The sequence below is a fragment of the Talpa europaea genome, assembly GCF_964194135.1.
Source record: "Talpa europaea genome assembly, chromosome: 2".
In the NCBI taxonomy this organism is placed as follows: Eukaryota; Metazoa; Chordata; class Mammalia; order Eulipotyphla; family Talpidae; genus Talpa; species Talpa europaea.
In genome coordinates this window covers 101,755,952-101,775,224 of record NC_140068.1, presented here as the reverse complement: position 1 = coordinate 101,775,224, position 19,273 = coordinate 101,755,952, and the positions used below count along the sequence as shown (strand labels likewise).

The window sequence follows — 19,273 nt, the reverse complement described above, 5'->3', positions numbered from 1 at the left end:
GGAGAGGAAAGAAATGAATAATAAATACAAATTAACGCACACGACAACACAACACAAGAGGAAATATACAATCTGTTATATGGCTCGTTTTCTAGTGGGCGGCACACATGACAGACGTCTGTCTCCTGCACGACGTCCCCTTCTCTGTCTTCTCCTCCCACCAGCACCACGTCAGTGTCCCCTGGGGGAGGATCACACCTTCCTCCCTGCAGGTCTGGAGCTCAGGATCCTGCTTCCTCTTGCAGCTGTGGTTCACGTGACTCTTTGCCTCAGGACGTGGAAGGACCGAGTCAGCACAGGGGTGCCTGGAGCTCAGGTCCCAGCTCCCCAAGTCACCCCGCGTCAAAAAATTCTCCTCTTCATTCACATCTTAATTCAGGGAGCAGTTCTCTCCTTTCAGTGGATGTTGACCAAAAAGGGGAACCCAAATGATTCTCCTGAATTCCCCACATTAACACAGCACAAGGTTTTTACAAATAACAGAAATTTTATGACATCTGGAAAAGTAGGTGTATTTCTTCCCTTCCAAACTCAGACACAGATGAAGTAAAATATTATATTAAGCTCCTCTAAAAGTCCATCATCCACCACTTCCGTGACAATGTCGGCTGCCCCACTGCTCTGCTCGGAGTCCAGACACATCAGTATAGACCTTGGCACCCTCCTTCAGCCTCTGGTTTCCTCCGCACAAACTCAACTTGGATAAAGTTAACTCCAATGAATTTAGGAGAATAATTCAGAGCTGATTCCCTTTCTTGTTCTAACAGCATGAGTAACCCATGGAATGTTTTCTTTATCAAATGAAAGTATTTCCGATGGAAAAGTAAATCCCACACCAAACCCGTTCAAGTAAGACTATTGTATCCTTTGTGACCCCAGCAGAGGCCTGACCTGACTGTTCTCTCAGCCACGGCCCAGGAATCTGCACCCAGAGCACGAGGACGAGACTCCAGCATCTGGGACTCACTCACAGGTTTGTCCACAGGGAACCTGCAGCCCCAAGAAGAGCCCAGGCCAGGATTGGGTAGGGAGGCACCTCATGGGGACACGGTCTCAGGGGTGCAGGGGAGGAGGGGGGCTTCAAGCTCTGGGGGAGCCCCATGCACACCAGAGCCTGAGGGGATCCCCTCCCCTGAGGGACCCACAGTCTCCTCCGGAGGAGGATTTTCCATGGGCACAGAGGGCTTCTAGGGCCCAGTCTCCAGGGGGCAGAGGGTCATGGACACGTTTCCAAAACAGCAGACAAAATATGGAAAGAGAGTCCCAGAAAGGGACTCAGGAGGGAAGGAGAAGATGTGGGAGCCATCAGTCATGTCATAGAAGGAGACATCCCCTTGAGCATAGTCTAGGAAAACACCCACCCTGTGGGGAACCTGCCTAAGTGGTAGCAAAGTACGAGGGCTAGTAAAGGCATTGAAGACATTTTCAAACAGCCCCACAACCCAGAAACCATCCTTGGGGGATGGAGCCTTGTATCTCGTTTTCTCATCTTCCCTCCAGACCCCGAGCACCCACTCACTGCTGTCCCTACTCCTGACCTCCACTTCCCAGTAACAGCGCCCTGATGTGATGCCCTCAAGACCCCAAGCTAAAAATCCATTTTTCATGCCATCATGGTTGCAGGTCATACTCTTCTTGTCAGGAGAGAGCACAATATTGGAATGGAGAGGACTTGGATCCAGAGTGACAGACCCTGCAGAGAGAGGGAACCATTACTCAAGGACTCCCCTGCCGCCCCATAACAAGGGCACAACAACCTCAGCCCAGATACTTAGTTTTTTGGGGGAGGGTATGATCCATAAAACGAGACTCTCGTGACCCTAGCCCACAGTCTACCAAGCAAGAGAAGGAAACAGAGACTTATTGGGGGTCAGAGATGTCACAGGACCGTTGGGGACCAGCCTGGACTCCAAGGGCTAAGGAGCTCCTTCAGCATGCATGACCAGTCACCCCAGGCCCAGCTGTGTGACGTCATAACTGCACCCACCCCACCCCCATGGAGGGTGCAGAATCTGTGTCCACACAGAGAACAGAAGGAAAGGCCAGAAGCTGAGCAGCCCCAGAGAGAACAGAGTCACTCACAGGCCCGGAACTGCTCCTTCCGCCAATCTGCAAGAGACACACATGTCACGTGAGGGACTCTAGATAATGACACATCAGGGCCCACGCCTAGTTTTCTATGACAGTAACAGAATTTACAGATGAAAATATTTGCAAACATTTAGTTGATGCATCTATCTTTTAGATTCACACATGCGCGCGCACACACACATCATGATGCAATCTTCCCTGACAGTTGAACCATAAAGCTGAATACCCAGGATGGAGAGCCTGGACACCAACTGAACAAAATGACCATCAACTTATACTTTTCAAGTCACCAGTCACAAACCCATCCAGTACTGGGAGCCGCGCTTCTCATGTCGCCTGACAAAAGTCCGAGCATGGGGCAGATTTCTGAAAAATCAGGAATCTCGTTAGCTGACTCCAAGATACTCATTTGTTTATGGCTAGTTTCTACCATTGCTAAAATACGCATTTAAAAGTAAAACTGCAAATACTGATCATTCACTGAATAACCAATTTGATGACAAATGGCACTGCGTGATATAAATATTACATTTTTCATAAAATTAGTAGTCCTCTGCCAAAAAGGCAACAATTCAACATTTGGCTTTACATAAACCAGTGAAAAAACTTCTGGAAACAAAAGGTTGTAAACATCTATCAGCCAAGTCTTTGATATAGATATGTGGTCTTTTGAGGCAAGAGCTAATTGGAGAAAGAAATTCCTTTACTTTAAAGTTAAAGATAACACTTTGGTGGCAGAGGTGAGCCATGCTCCAAGTATAAGAAAATTCCTGATAAACCAGGAGAGGCCATAGTTGACTCTTGCTAAATTCTTCCTGTTTGTTTAGGGCTAATTCCCTTGGATGTGACAATTGGTATGGTAGCTGTTAGAGTATGCATTCAAGAATAAGTCAACAGCAATTTTGTGACTGGTTGAGCTAGTAACCACGGCAGCACAAATAACACACTTGGAAACGGTCAATGTTACAACTACTGATATGTCACATATTGACCATTTTTGAGAATCAAAGGCTATAACCATCTCCGCTCCTGCCCCTGATGAAATATTTGTAGTTCTTTAGAACAACAACCAGCAACCTTATGGAAGAGGAAATTGCCCCTTAATCTTATAGTTAAATACGGAAACTAGGCTGACTAGATAAAGTAGAGAAGTGATAGGTAGAAAACTCTTTGTTTAGATTAGGAGACTTCCTCCCTTAATTGAGAGCTGGGGGCTAGGGAAGAGTCAGTGCGGCTTGCCTGGCATTAACGCCCTCCAGGCCTTTGGTTCCTTAATATCAAATCAAGATTAAAACAATATACTATAGATGATGATTTCTATATAAAAGCCTTCTGTTTTTTACTTTAATCAATTAGTTATATGTTGGTCTAAACTTTATAGGTTAGTTAGAAATAATCTCTTTGTCTCCCTTTCCCCAGGTAACTTCCTGCCCTTTGTTTCCCTCAGCCTGTAGTTAATGGTTCACCATGGGAAACTTAGAAATGTTAGTTGCAGACACATAGGCTTTTTGCTAGTAATACAATTACTGTTGGATTGTTTAAAGTAAATAACTATTTTGAAAACATTTGTTTAGCAACTGTGCCTTTTTTAAGACAAAGAATAATAAAAGTTACACCTCTGCCAGAAGGCAAACAGACCCTTGGCTGCTCCTGAAAAAGAACATGTGATGATTATTATCTTCCTACCTTATGCTTGTGCACTCACGATTTGCTTAGTATAAATAAAGGACTGCTGAGACCCTCAGCGGGATGATGTCAGCACCCTGATCAAGTGTCTGCGTCTCCTCATTTCCCCTCCCTTATCATTTCTCTACAATTGCGCCGACGCCTTCCCATCCTTCAGGAACCCCTGACACCCAGACTGCTGCGGCTGGCTTGCTACAATCCAGCAAACTAGGTTTTTTTGGAAAAGTTTCACAGGAGATCAAAATGTTAAGGACTGAACGTGATTATAAAGAACTAAGAGAACTGAATGCACAGCTTCTCTCTGAGGGGGGAGAAGCTACAACTCAGTGCAGGCCTGTGTGTGGCTGATGCTCCTGCCCCTGGGAGCAAAGGCACAGCAGGGGCTGCCTGTGGAAGCTGAGAGACATGGAGCCTGGTAGACAGAGCTTCATATTTTGTTTCCAAGTAAATCTCTTTGGCAAACAAAAAAGAGAGAGAGAAAGAGAGAGAGAGAGCTACACCTTGACTGAGCTGCACGTGGTGGTGATTGTGATATGAGTGAGGAGACTCAGGACACTCAGCAGAGGGTCCTGCCCACTCAGGAGGGGTTGGTGAGGGTTCTAGGGGGAGAGAGACATGCAGAGTAGGGGACATGGACACACACTGAGAGGATCAAGCACTAGTGACATCTCTCCACATTTTCATGGTTGTGGGAACAAAACCATCCCTACAGATAGAGAAGGACATAGAAATATTGGATTGACTCATCTGTCTCCTATAAGAATAGCCCAGAGAGGTAGAAACTTCCAAAAGAAACCTCTCTGCAAAGCAGAGTAATGGCTCCAGAGATGTACAAGTCCTCATCCCATGAACCCATAAATATGTGTCCTTAACAGAGAAAAGAGAAATCTGCAGGTGGGACAGAGACGGGGACCAGGAAAGGGGAGATTATTGATGATCACCAGGTAGAACCAATCACATGAGCCTTAACAGCCGTGACCTTGCCCCTGTGCTCAGAGACAGTCACATGGTGACGGCAGCAGGGCCATAAAGAAGGTGCATGGCTGTGTGGACAGAGGATGGGGTCCCCAGTCAATGCAGGGGACCCCAGATCATGGGAAAGGAAGGGGCTCCTGGAAGGAAGGAGCTGCCAGACCCTGGAGTTAGTCCCAGGACACAGTCTCAGGTGTCTGCCCTGCAGGCGTGTGAGATGATAAACTGTGTGGGTGACGCTGCTCAGGGTGTGGTGACGTGTGTCAACAGCAGCTGGAGCTCTGATGCCCCATGTGGGGGCCCAGGCAGGTGAGCAGGGCCCTGGCAGGGGAGGATCTGGAGGAGCACCGGGACCCCATGATGCACGTGGAGAGATGAGGACCCCAAAGTGTCACATGCTCTTGGGGGAGATGGAGGAGAGGGGCCTCCAGGCAGGCAGGGAGAGAAGGCCGGGTGAGGAGAGGAGGACAAGGACATTGGGCAGGAGGAAGGAGCCAGAAGGTTTATCAATTTGCTGAGCAGAGACAGACCCAGACCCTGACTCTGCTGTGGAGGGAGGGTCACCCACAAGCCCTAATGACCCGATGGGATGTGCCTGCCCCCCTCAGCAGGTGCCACACAAGCTCTTAAACCAGTGGCCCCAGGGGAGCCCTTGAAATGACTGAAAGAGGAGCACAGCCCTCTCTACCCCAAAGCCCCAAGGCCATGTCATCCCCCACCCCACACCTGCCTAGGAAGGAGGAAGCAGGTCATTCCCCAACACTCAGGTCAGACACAGCAAGACTCTGAGAGGTTGTCAGAGGAGAGCCTGAGCTTCCCAACCGTGTGAGCAGGGAGGCGGAGAGAGGAGAATCCAGGATCCACATTTTCAGGAATAAGGAACAACATGTTCTTGTGCACATGGTGTGTAAATGTGTGACACCAGCCACACCTGCACAAGCTCACTCAGAGAAGTTGGCATTTCCATCTTTGTTGAGTTGCTTGGTAAGAAACAAGAACATGTAGGGGCCTCCCTGGTGGTGCAAATGGTTAAGATGCAGCACTATGAAGCTAGCCACAGCCACTGCAACATGAGTTCGATCCCTGGCCAGGGAGCTACCCACATGGCTCAGCAGACCTCTCCTGTCTCTCCCGCTGCTCCCCTCAGCAGTGTATTTCAGTCAGTCTGCCTGTTCTGCTCCCCACACTGTCTCTGATGAATCCTCTCACCCCCTACACCTCTGGCCTGTACCCCAGTTCTTGTATGCATAAATAAATAGATCTTAAAAAAAAAGACAAAGGAAACAAAAACATGTAAAATGACTGGGTAGCCCAGTGACCAACTTGAGGAAAAATGGGATTTTAAATTTACTAGTCTTCATCCAAGACAGTGGGTGACATACAAATACAACTTCATAACTCTTGCATTATATTAAAAAAAAGAGGTAGTAGAGAAGGAAAAAAAGTGACTGAAGGAAGAAAAGGAGAAAAGAGAGGTGGCATTTAATTTGAGACACAGCCTGTCCAATACTGTTTATACAGTTCACTGCTCTAGTCAGTTAATTTTATGGCATACCTTTACCCAAAAATTTCTGTTTAGTTTACAAATAATATGAGATCACACATGTATCCATCTGAGAACCTGTCAATATGAAACTGTTATTTCTAGTGTATTAATGGCATTTCTTTAAAAATAAAAAAGGGGGGTATGCCAAAAAAAAAAGGCCTATGCTAAAATGCATGACACATGATTTCAGCAGAGGCTGGAATGATGTAAAGACGACTCTGTGACCCTCACTGTGTGAAAATGAGTCCCCAGGAGAACCGGGGAGACTCTCAGGAGGGTCCTCACACCTCTGGTCCCCAGGACACTTCCCCCCTCTCTGTGTCTGTGTCCAGGACCATAAACAGACCCCTGAGCAGGGAAAGGGTGTGTGACTCAGGCTCACAAGGCTCAAATCTCCCTTCACCAGCATCTCTGACCTCCCCTGCAGGACCCGGTGCAGACCATCCCTAGGAAACTGGGCAGGATGTGGAGGAGGGTGGAGCACCTATTAGGCAACTCACTTAGATGACTGCCTCAAAAATGTTTTTATAAAATATAAGTTTTTTTGAAATACTTCAAAAAGGGGTCAAGGGGCCCATTCTGTTTTATGACCAAGCCTGGCACAGCCTCTCCTCTGCCCACATTCAAACATGGAGGCTGTGACCTTTGGCCTCACTTCAGTCCCTCTGTCCATCTAAACCTCTAGAAGGCACTTCTCCCACACACCTCTCTGCTTCCTTCCATGTCTGCTCTTCCTCCATACATTTTTTTTTTCCTAATTTTCCCCCAACACATAATCTGGGAAACAATTAAAGTGATTCAAGTTTCTTCCTTTTCCAATCCTCATACCTTAACACTAAAAAAAAAATAATGATCCTGGGCCTCCCCTGGTGGCGCAGGCTGTTGAGCACCGCACTGTGAAGCTGTCCACAGCCTCTGCAGTGCTGATTCAATCCCAGCCAGCCAGCGAGGGTCCCACACGGTGTGGCAGACCTCTCCTGTCGCGCTCACTGCTCCCCTCAGCAGTGTATTTCATCAGTCTGCCTGTTCTGTTCCCCATTCTGTCTCTGGTGAATCTTCTCACCCTCCCACGCATCTGGCCTGTACCCCGGTTCTTGTATAAATAAATAAATCTTAAAAAAAAAAAATGATCCTAAGCATTTCAGAGAATTCTCCTAAAATGGAAGGTGATGGTTTTGAACACTTATATATTACATTTTTAAATTTGTCACACACATACACACACACAGACACACACAGGATTTTACATGTAATTTCAGACCTTTCACATACCCACCCAGGAGTGATAAACACCCCAGAAGCTCTGACCTGGACTCAGAACACCTGCTCTAAACAACTGATTTCTCAGCAACCAAAAAGGCTTAGAGGGAAAATCCCGTTTGACATGAACCAGAGCACGAGGAGACAGAGAAGCACGGAAAACAGGAAAAACCAAAACTAGATCCAAAATAGAATGGGCTCCTGGACCCATGAGGATCCATAACCAAGGACCCCTTAGCAAGACCTGACTCTTACACAGACAAGCGGAATTCCTGAAACCTTCTGCAGAACAGCAATTCCTCACCCACAGAGTTGTCCCTGCTGCAGCCCCTCCTCACACTGACCCCACCCTGTCCCCACCCACAGGAAGACCAGGTGACAGGGGGTCAGAGAGTGTCCTGACCCCACATGACCTGTAGGGAGCACAGGGCAGGTGGAGGTAGGTCTGTGCTCACAAGTGGGGGGGCCTGCAGTTCTCAGGAGGCTCCAGAGTGAAAGGAGACCAGGAAACCCAACCCCTTCCTGGTGGGGTCCCCTGATAGAGAAGGGGCAGAGGGGAGGTTGGGAGGGGGTCTCAAGACCCTCAGGGCCAGTCACCTGCGTACAGCTGGGCCTTCCTCCAGGCTGGAAGGGAACACACAGGTGAGACCTCAGCACAACCTCCTGCTCATGTGATCCAGGGGCCCTGGTCTCCCCCTGTTCTACATGTGAGACTCTCAAGCAGGTGGGGGGTGAGGGGAGAGGCTGAGAGGTCATGACTTCCTGCCCTGTGCAGACAGCAGGGGGTGGTTGGAAACCTTGGGTCAGGTCAGGACCCTGCAGGACAGACTGACCCAGCCCTGCCTGCTGCTGCTGTGGGGCTTTAGGCAAATCACTGAACCACTCTAGGCCCCATAAACCTTCAAAAACTCATTCAATTGCTACTTGGAATAGTATACAGTCAAAATTGTATACAAAAATGTATTTTTAATGTGTATATAACTCCATAAGGATACTATTCAGTTTTCTCTGGAAACTAACACTAAGATAAAATAAAAACACAACGTGTACATTAGACCAGCTCCACAGTAGAAGTGGCCCACATTTCTCAGATAAAATATTTCTAGAGATAAACGCTCTCTGGAAGATGGAAAGTCTCCCCACCCCCTCCCACTCCTTGTCCCATCACTACTGATCAGCATCTTCTGGAGCAGAGAGAACAGACTCTCCTTGGGTGGGGTTTGGGGGGGAGAGGGCAGGAGGAGGTCACACTCCTAAACTTCAAGAGCCCAGTTATTTATGAGATCTCAGAACAGCTGGCAATTGCTTCCAGGCGCTGACCAAGAACAAGATGCATTGAAGGCTAGAAAGCCAGCACCATGGTGGGAAGATCAGGGTTGAATGGGACCAGGATGCAGGAGACTCCAGAGGTCACTACCCCACAGGATCCCCACAATGGGGGAAACAGCACCCAGATCTGGGAGAGCTTGGAAGAAGTATTCTACCTCTCATCAACTTCTACCCATATGTTTGTGCTCATACAGACAAGGGGAGGGATCCTTGAGCACAGGGGACAGGGACCTAGGACACCTGGAGCATCACTCACCGGCCAGGTAAGCTGCCTTCCTCTGGCCTGAAAAGAAACACAGGGAACAGGTGAGCTAAGAATGAGAATGTCTCCTAGGAAGGGGACACAGAGAATTCAGGAGGGAGAGCAGAACTTACCTAGAATTTCCTGGAGTTCATCTAAAAGAGAGAATGAAAAAAATATGCAAAAACTCCATCCTTAAAAAGAAAACTTGTGTGCCTAGAAAACCAATAAAAAGACCCTCTCTCTGTCCTATAAGGTCCATCATCAGACCCATCCAACCTCCAAGCTCCTCTGTCCTCTCTGGGTCTCCTCAGCCTCCTGCACTGACCTCCCTGCAGAGTGGACTCTGGGCTCTGGCTCTGTGGTCAGCTTGTCCCTCTCAGCACCCACTGCACACTCACCAGCCTGGACCTTACCTGTGTCCTTCAGGGCCTCCTCCTTGGTCTGTCTGTCCTGCTCCTTCTCCTGGCGCAAATTCCTCTGTTCCTGCAGCTCCCACATATGTGTGGAATGTTCTCTCCGGGTGTAGCAGGCAGCCCCCAGGAGCAGGAGCAGCAGCAAGGGCAGGCTCACCAGGAAAGCCGGTTTCCAGGGAGAGGCCCGGGGGAAGAAGGGCTCTGCAGACAGAGACCCCACAGAGACCCCATCAGGACACAGCCCAGGACACTCCAGCCCAGCACCCCTGGGGATGCTGGCCCCTCCCTCTAACCCTGCAGGGAGTGGGGAGGGGGGTGCAGCTCTGACCTGGGATGACAATGGCCATGGCTTTCTCCTGGCTCAGGGTTGGGTTGAGAATGGAGCAGGTCACGCTCCCCGCAGAGCTGTCTCTCACCACCAGAGCGGCCTCCACACTGAACAGCCCCTCAGTGTCCTGGGTGTAGACCTTGGAGAACTCCAGGAACTGCTCCCCACGGGGGTGTCTCCACTGCACCTGGGGCTCCGGGAACCAGCCTGAGGCTGTGCACGCCACACGCACCCCGTCCTCCTCTGACCTCGTGATGTGCACTTGGGGGGAAGAGCCCACACCTGCAGAGGGAAGATGAGAGAGCGCCAGGTTGGGCAGGGCCCTCCTGTGCACACCACCAAGGGAGGCTGTCAAGGTGTATTCTGGAGGGTCTGGGGAGATAGGAACGAGATTGCCCTGACACAGAGACCAGAAGGAAGGAACATGAGAGTCTGGAAGGACCTGGGCTCCTCACCCAGCCCTGCAGGTAGAAAGATGATGCCCACAAGAGAGGAGAAGGAATGTCACGTCTCTGTCTCCAAACATATAAAGCCTAAGGATAAATACATCAAGGATAAAACTCCGGATCAGTCTAGGAGGAACAAGGCATGTGCTACCAAATTTTCAAGGGCTTAATTGATACCGAGGCCTACATTTTGTCAACATAAAATCTATTTTGAGGGGACTTCTCCAGTTAACAAAAAAATATTTGAAATTAGAAGATTTGTGGAATAGATGTTTTTGCATGTTTTAATCACCCCAAAACTCTTCTGTACCAAACTGGTCTTCCAGTCTTCGGTGATTCAGGGAGAGGGAATCTCCCCAAGAGAGACTGTTCCCTGAGCTCTAGCCCCACAGGTCACCACCTCTCATAAGGGCTGTTCCCATCATTCATTCTCTCTCTGGGCTCTTCCTCTCTCTCTCTCTCTCTTTCTCTCTCCCCCCTACCTCCTCCCCCACCTCTCTTTCTCATCTCCTCTTCTCCTCTCCTCTACCCTCCCCTCTCATAGGTTACAAGTGTTTGGTCATGATTGCTAATCTCTACCTTTCTACCTATTATTTTTTATAATTTTGTAAATATTCTCAAATCTTTGTAGAATGTCTTTTCTTTCCCTGTCACAAGAGTGCACTTCAAAGTCCATAAACATCTTCTCACCTGCACCCCAGAGCAGCTCCTCCAACGGCTCCATTTCATCTGCTCTGGGGACTCAACAGGAGTCTCCTGCTTGGCAGCCCCAATCCTCATGTTCCTCACTCAGTCTCCCTTCAGCACGGGACAGTCCAGACTTCCACTTAAAACCACCTCCATCTTCTTTGCTTTCTCTTATCTTGAGGGTGGTTTGTTACACCACAGACCCCCTGCTGAGCCTCTTTCCTGACTTTTTTTTTTTAATAAATTTTATTTTTATATTCCCCCATACAATTGCAAACGCCCCGTTCTGACCCCAATCCCTCCCCTCCCGCCCCCCACCCCCAAAAAAGTGTCTCTGGTTCATAGTTTTTTGTTGATTTTGATTTTCACTTTCTTATATTCATTTTCCTGGTCCCTTATTTAAGTTTTCTAGATTCCTGCTATGAGTGAGACCATCCGGTATTTTTCTTTTTCTTTTTGGCTTATTTCGCTGAGCATGATCCCTTCCAGCGCCATCCATGTTGCTGCAAATTGCATGTGTTTATCTTTTTTGAATGCTGAGTAATATTCCATGGTGTATATGTACCACATCTTCTTGATCCAGTCATCTATTTTTGGGCATTTGGGCTGTTTCCAAAGCTTAGCTATTGTAAATAGTGCTGCTATAAACATAGGGGTGCAGGTGCTCTTTGGAATGGATGTTTCTGTGTCCTTTGGGTAAATACCTAGGATTGGAATTGCTGGATCATACGGAAGCTCTATGTTTAGTAGGTCCAGAAATCTCCACACAGCTCTCCATAGTGGTTGGACCAGTTTGCACTCCCACCAACAGTGCAGACGAGTTCCTTTTTCTCCACACCCTCGCCAACATTTGTTGTTGCTAGTTTTTTTTAATATGTGCCATTCTCACTGGTGTGAGATGGTATCTCATGGTAGTTTTGATTTGCATTTCCCTGATTACAAGTGATGTTGAACATTTTTTCATATGTCTGTTGGCCATTTGCATTTCCTCTTCAGAGAAGTTTCTTTTTAGCTCTTCTGCCCATTTTTTGACTGGATTATTTTCTTTGTTGTTGCTGAGTCTCATCAACTCTTTGCAGATTTTTGTGATCAGTCCTTTATCATTAGTGTTGGGTGCAAAAATGTTCTCCCAGTTGGTGGGGTTTCTCTTTGTTTTTGTTATTGTCTCTTTTGCTGTGCAGAAGCTCTTTAATTTGATGTAGTCCCAGCTGTTTATCTTTGCCTTCACTATCACTGCTTTGGGTGATGTGTCTGTAAAGATGTCTTTGATGTGCAAATCATGTAGTGTTTCGCCTATATTTCCTTCTATGTATTTTATGGTTTCAGGTCTTATGTCTAGTTCTTTAATCCATTTTGAGTTGATTTTTGTGTATGGTGTGAGGTAGTGGTCAAGCTTCATTCTTTTGCATGTAGCGACCCAGTTTTCCCAGCACCATTTATTGAACAAACTTTCTTTGCTCCAATGCATAGTCTTTGCTCCTTTGTCAAAGATTAGTTGACCATAAATCTGTGGGTTTATTTCTGGATTTTCTATTCGATTCCATTGGTCTGTATGTCTGTTCTTGTTCCAATACCATGCAGTTTTGATGATTATGGCTTTGTAGTATAGTTTGAAGTCTGGGAGTGTGATGCCTCCATTCCCTTCTTTTTTTTTTCAGTAGAGCTTTGGCTATTCGGGGTTTTTGGTGATTCCATATGAATTTCATCAATAATTGTTCTATTTCTTTGAAGAATGACATTGAAATCTTGATTGGAATAGCATTGAATCTGTATATTGCTTTTGGTAGGATGGCCATTTTAATAATGTTTATTCTTCCAATCCATGAGCAGGGGATGTCTTTCCATTTCTTTGTGTCTTCTTCTATTTCTTTTAACAGTGTTTTATAGTTTTCTTTGTATAGGTCCTTTACCTCTTTTGTTAGATTTATTCCCAAATATTTGATTTTTTTTGTTTCGATAATAAAAGGGATGGTTTTTTTGATTTCTTCTTCTTCAGATTTATTGTTTGTGTATAGGAAGGCTACTGACTTTTGCGTGTTGATTGTGTATCCTGCCACTTTACTGAATTGATTGGTGAGTTGAATTAGTTTTTCTGTGGAGGTTTTGGGGTTCTCTATGTATATTATCATATCATCTGCAAATAGTGATAGTTTGACTTCTTCTTTTCCTATTTGGATTCCTTGGATGTCTTTCTCTTGTCTTATTGCTCTGGCTAGGACTTCCAGTATTATATTGAAAAGCAGTGGTGAGAGTGGACATCCTTGTCTTGTTCCAGATCTTAATGGAATTGCTTTCAGCTTTTCACCATTGAGAATGATACTGGCTGTTGGCTTGTCATAGATGGCCTTTATGATGTTGAGGTATGTTCCTTGTATCCCCAGAATTTCAAGGGCTTTTATCATGAATGGGTGTTGCACTTTGTCGAAAGCTTTCTCAGCATCTATTGATATTATCATATGGTTTTTATATTTCTTTTTGTTGATGTGCTGGATAACGTTGATTGATTTTCGGATGTTAAACCATCCTTGTGTCCCTGGAATGAATCCAACTTGGTCATGTTGAATTATCTTATGGATACATTATTGGATTCTGATGGCTAAAATTTTATTGAGGATTTTTGCATCAGTGTTCGTTAGAGAGATTGGCCTGTAGTTTTCTTTTTTAGTGTTGTCCTTGTTCGGTTTTGGTATTAGTGTAATGTTGGCTTCATAGAACGTGTTTGGTATTACCCCTTCCTTCTCAAGTTTTTGGAAGAGTTTGTGAAGGATAGGCACTAATTCGTTTCTGAATGTTTGGTAGAATTCATTTGTAAATCCATCTGGTCCTGGGCTTTTGTTTTTGGGGAGGATTTTGATTACCATTTCAATTTCACTGCTTGCAATTGGTCTGTTTAGGTGTTCTATTTCTTCTTTATCTAGCTTTGGGTGATTGTAGAGTTGTAGGAATTTGTCCATCTCCTCTAGATTGTTGAACTTGTTTCCATATAACTGTTCATAGTAGTTACTGATTATTCTTTTGATTTCTGCTGTGTCCGTTGTGATTTCTCCTCTTTCATTTATGATTCTGTGTATTTGTGCTTTCTCCCTTTTTTCCTTTGTGAGCCTGGCTAGGGGTTTGTCTATTTTATTTATTTTTTTCAAAGAACCAACTCTTGGTTTCATTGATCTTTTGGATTGTATTTTTAGTTTCAATTTCATTTATTTCTGCTTTGGGTTTTATTATTTCTTTTCTTCTACTGGTTTTGGGGTTTTTTTGTTGTTCTTTTTCTAGATCTTTGAGCTTCGAGATTAGGTTGTTTCTTTGAGTTCTTTCTTGTTTTTTGATGTGAGCTTCTATTGCTATATATTTTCCTCTTATTACTGCTTTTGCTGCATCCCATACATTTAGGATATTGGTGTCCTCCTTGTCGTTCAATTCAAAGAATTTTTTAATTTCTTCTTTGATCTCCTCTTTAGTCCAGTGGTCTTCCAGTAGTGTGGTTTTTAATCTCCATGAGGTAGGATAGTTCCTTGCCTTCTTTTTATGGTTTATTTCTAGTTTGATGCCTTCATGGTCAGAAAAGATGGTTGGTATGATTTCAATCTTGGTGTATCTGTTGATGTTTGTCTTGTGCCCCAGTATGTGATCGATCCTGGAGAATGATCCGTGTGCGCTTGAGAAAAATGTGTACTCCGTTTTTTTGGGGTTTAGTGTTCTATAGATGTCTGTTAAGCCCAAATGCTCTAGGTCCTTATTTAGAGCTTTAGTTTCTTTACTTATTTTTTGTCTTGTTGATCTATCCATTGTTGATAGTGGTGTGTTGAAGTCTCCCACTACGTATGTGTTTTCTCTGATGTCTGTTTTCAGAGAGGACAACAGTTGTCTGATATATTTTGGTGCTCCTTCGTTTGGTGAGTATATGTTAATGAGTGTTATTTCTTCTTGAAGTATTGTCCCCTTGATCATAATGTAGTGACCATTGGGGTCTCTTTTTATTTTTTTGAGTTTGAAGTCTGTTTTATCTGATATAAGTATAGCTGTTCCTGCTTTCTTTTTTGGTCCATTTGCTTGTAGGATTGTTTTCCATCCTTTGACTTTGAGCCTATTTTTATCTTTTGTAGCTAAATGTGTTTCCTGGAGACAGTAAAAGGTTGGGTTTTGTTTCTTAATCCAGGCTGCAACTCTGTGTCTTTTTATTGAAGAGTTTAGTCCATTTACATTTAGAGTTAATATTGATATGTTAGCATCTGTATTTGCCATTGTGTTTGTCTTTCCTTTGATTTTATTTATTTATTCTTTTAATAACTTTTTTTTTTTTTGGTCTTCTTTCGTTGTTATTCGTCCCTCTGAGGTTCTGGCTTTAGGATTCCTTGTAGTATTTTTTGGAGTGAGGATTTAGTCGTAATGAAATTCCGTAGTTTCTCTTTGTCTGGGAAGGTCCATATTCTTTCTTCATGGAGGAAAGAGAGCTTTGCGGGATAGAGTATTCTTGGTTGGCATCTGTTTTCTTGGAGTCTGTTGACTATGTCCCTCCACTCTCTCCTTGCCTGTAGTGTTTCTTCAGAGAAGTCTGATGTCAGCCTGATTGGTTTTCCTTTGAATGTTATCTGTTTCTTCCCCCTTGTCAGCTTCATTATTTTTTCCTTGTCCTGGATTCTTGGGAGCTTTACTATTATGTGTCTTGCTGTGTTTTTCCTTTCATCGTGGAAGTTTGGTGTTCTTCTTGCTTCTTGTATATCAATTTTCAGCTCCTTCTTCGCATTTGGGAAGTTCTCTTCAATTATCTCCTGGAATATTTTCTCTGTTCCTACATCTCTCTCCTCTCCTTCTGGAATTCCTATAACTCTTATATTTCCTTTCCTCATGGAGTCAGATAGTTCCCGAAGTCTTTCTTCATTCTTTTTCCTTCGTACTTCTCTTTCCTTTTCTGTTTTGGTTCTTTTTATTTCTGTGTCTTCAAAAGTACTTATTCGTTCTTCCATTTCATCTATTCTGCTTTCATTGCTTTTCCCAGAGTTCTTTAGTTCCTCCATTAATTCTTTGATCTCCTGCATTTCTTTTACTTCCCTCTTTAGGGACTCAATTTCATTCTTCTGACCATTGTTTTCCCTCCTTAGGTACTCAATTTCCTTCTTCTGATCATTGTTTTCCTTTATGACTTCTATCACTTTTTTAATCATGGCAATTTTAAATTCTCTTTCTGGAAGGCTCAGAAGTTCTTCCAAGTTGCTGTCGTTGCAATCTGGGGAGTGGTTTTCTTTTTGTGGTGTGCTTCTTTCCTGAGGAGTTGTTAGGTTGCGTGTGGTTCTTCTACTCCCTACTGTCTGTTTTCTAATTTGTCGTATGCATTGGGACACTGTGTTGTTCGGACTGGCTGGCATCCTGGGTGAACTTCTCCGCTCCCCTCTGGCTCCTCCAGGAGCCATCTCTGGCTTCTGGGGGAGATTTCTGCTGGTTTTAGGCAGTCTTTACTGAAGAAATGTCCCTGTTCTAAAATGGCGAAGTGGGATGCAGTCCCTGCGCCTCCGGTTTCAGACACACTCTTCTGCGCACCCGGTCTGCCCCGGACGTGGGTGCCTGCTCCCTCTGTGGGCTCAGACTGCTGGTCGGAAGGGGCCTGGCGTGGGCTAACTTCCCAGCTGGCCACTGGGTCCTCCAGATGCCTTCTGCCCTTTTCAAGCAGTCTTAAGAAATTTCCTGTTCTATGGGGTGTTAGTGACTTTTTTTTTCTGGTCGCTAGGTGGCGCCAGAGATCTCTCCTATTGTCCTTGGGGGGCTGTTTTTCGCCTCCCCCCACCCCGTGGGACAGGGAACAGAGCGGGAATGGTAGGGTAAACCTCAACGGCTTTGGGGTGCTGTGTCTGCCTTGTGCCCCACCGTTGTGGAGAACCCATGCCCCGAATTTCGTGCCCCGGGTCTCAGTTCAAAGCCCTCAGTTCCAGGACGCGGGCTGTAGCCCAGTTCAGTGGCGCGGGAATGGCGCCTTTTGCACCGCTCCTGTGCCTGGGCGCCTGGTTCCTGCTTACTCCGTGAGGGACTTTCACCCCCGTGAGGGCCTCCGCGTGTCTCCCCGCAAGCCTAGGTCGCAGGCGCGGGGACCTGGGCCGCCATGCTCCCGGTCTGCGTTTGCTTTACAAGCGCGCCAAGTGCACCGCTTTTCCGCGCAAGCTTACCGGCAGCCCGGGCTGTGTGCGCCTCTCCTGGGGTCTTTGTTCTTCTCTAATGGCGCCCGGAGCCGTTCGCTCACCGCCGCGGCGGATCCTGCAGGGTTCTCCACAGCTCCCGTTCACAGGGTGTGGTGGCTGCAATAGTTCCTTTCCACTCACAGTCCCGCTTGCTGCGTCGTTTGTTCTTGTTGGCCGTTTTGGTTTGTTGTTTTCCTTCTCTCTGCCGGTCGGAGAGTGCCGCCTCTGTGGACGGGGGAGGGGAGCAGGGTTCTGTGCTTCCCTCCCTTCTAGTCCTCTTTTATGGCAACTTTCTTCTTAGGGTAGTTTGCTGGAGTCGTCCGTTTATCTTCTGTGTCCCAGTTCTCACTGGGACCTGGCGCTTTTCCTCCCTATTAACTTTTTTTAATGGGAGATCTTACTCGCAGCGTCTCCTCGCCGCCATGTTGCTCCGCCCCCTCTCCTCTTTCCTGACTTTTCTCCCTGAGCCTACTCCTTGAAGTCAGCGCAGTCCCAGGGTCCAGTCCTCCAAGCCCCGTCTTATCTCACACCCTCTCCCAGGGCATCTTATCCCTCAACTTCTGTATCTCCTCATACATCACTTCCAGATTTCACCTCACCAGCTCTCCCGACCTGCCCCATAGATCCATCTCTGTGGTACATCTACCACGATTCCTCACATGAACTTCACACTCACAATTCTACATCGGAACTCATGCTTTTGTTTCATCTGTGCTAAGATGGTAATAAAAATATCCTTAATTCTTCATGCTTCTACCTCATACTCTGGCACCTACATTTCAATTCCTCACATTCTGACTCTGAAATCAGGCAGGTGATATGTCTCTAATGAGAGATCAGTTGAGTCAAGCAGGTTTAGAGTGCTGGCCCCGTGGGTCTTTCCTCTGCCATCTCCATGGAAGGACATCTCAGTCCAGGTGCTGGAGGATGAGCTCATGGAGCAGGGCCTGTCACCAGCCTTTCCAGCTGATGCTGTCCTCCCTCAACCAGGAGCTAGTGACGATTCATGTAACAAGCTCAGCTAAGGTCCACGTGGTGACCTTTTTATCTGACCAAAGATATATGAGTGAGGCCACGTGAGATTAGTCAAGTCCCTCCCAGGTTTGCTGAAGTTCTCACAGGCCCAATGTAAATACAAATCCATTACTACAGGCCACCAATACATTTCTCTGTGGTTGTTTTTTACACAGCATCATTATGGTGAGAGATAACTGATACATATCACAATGTTCCTAACATTAAATAATACACACACAAAACTTGGAAACCTTTGTGACCCAAGCTTCCCCCATTGAACTCTCGGTCCCAATTCTAAGCATCCATTTGGGTTTTGTATCTAATCCTCGCTGATGACTGACCTCCCGTCCACCCACCGCCACAATGAGAAGTCAGGCATCCTCCTCCCCACCCCATACACAACTCCACGCCTCCAGACTTCCTCCCCTGCATTCTCCTCCTATTACTCCAGAGCCTGCATTCTAAGAACTGTTCTGCTTAAAATCTTCATCAGCTCCACATCCAAACACCATAACTCAGCACCCCGAGTCTTCTCTCTGCAACTGCCTTCTTCCCGACACTCTTCTTTCTTTCTGTTTCCCTCACAATTTTTACCAAATGGTGCCTTCAAAGCCCCACACTCCAAACCCAAGAATCTAACTGCTATTAACCACAATCCCCATGCTCCATGGACTCCATTATCCTTTCTTCTGGTCTAAGGGTTTTATGGAATCTTGTTTGATAGAATGAAGTCCCAGGTCAAGGTCTACTTCCTATAGATTTTTATGACCCCCTTTGGTCGCACTGATCAACTAATCTCAACCCATGTTTCCTGTACCCATGACATCTTTTTGTAACAGTATTGTTACCTCTTAGCACCCTGTTTCCACACACTCTGCCACCAGCCATGAGGACTCCATGGGAGCCAAGAATACACAAAACACACATTCAGCCCAGATCACCCACAGAAAGAGAAACACCCTAGGATTACACTCATGTGCACAATGTGAAGAAAAAAGCACTCAATAAACAAAACATTGGACTGTGTCAACAAAATGGCAGTCACTAGAGGGGAAGGAGTGTGGAGGGAACAGCTTGGTGGAGGATAGTG

General features: G+C 46.1%; 1 protein-coding gene across 1 annotated transcript in view; it reads right to left on the bottom strand.

Moving 5' to 3' along the window:
- Positions 1-2,074: 2,074 nt before the first annotated feature.
- The window catches only part of LOC311167608 (butyrophilin-like protein 1), a gene marked incomplete at both ends in the record, with an annotated part of 42,017 nt that continues 24,818 nt past the window's right edge, over positions 2,075-19,273 (bottom strand). The window contains 5 exons of the mRNA XM_084228689.1: positions 2,075-2,109; positions 9,141-9,167; positions 9,260-9,280; positions 9,542-9,742; positions 9,870-10,151. Of these exons, the coding sequence (XP_084084815.1) occupies positions 2,075-2,109; positions 9,141-9,167; positions 9,260-9,280; positions 9,542-9,742; positions 9,870-10,151 (566 nt within the window). The remainder of the gene's footprint in view (positions 2,110-9,140; positions 9,168-9,259; positions 9,281-9,541; positions 9,743-9,869; positions 10,152-19,273) is intronic.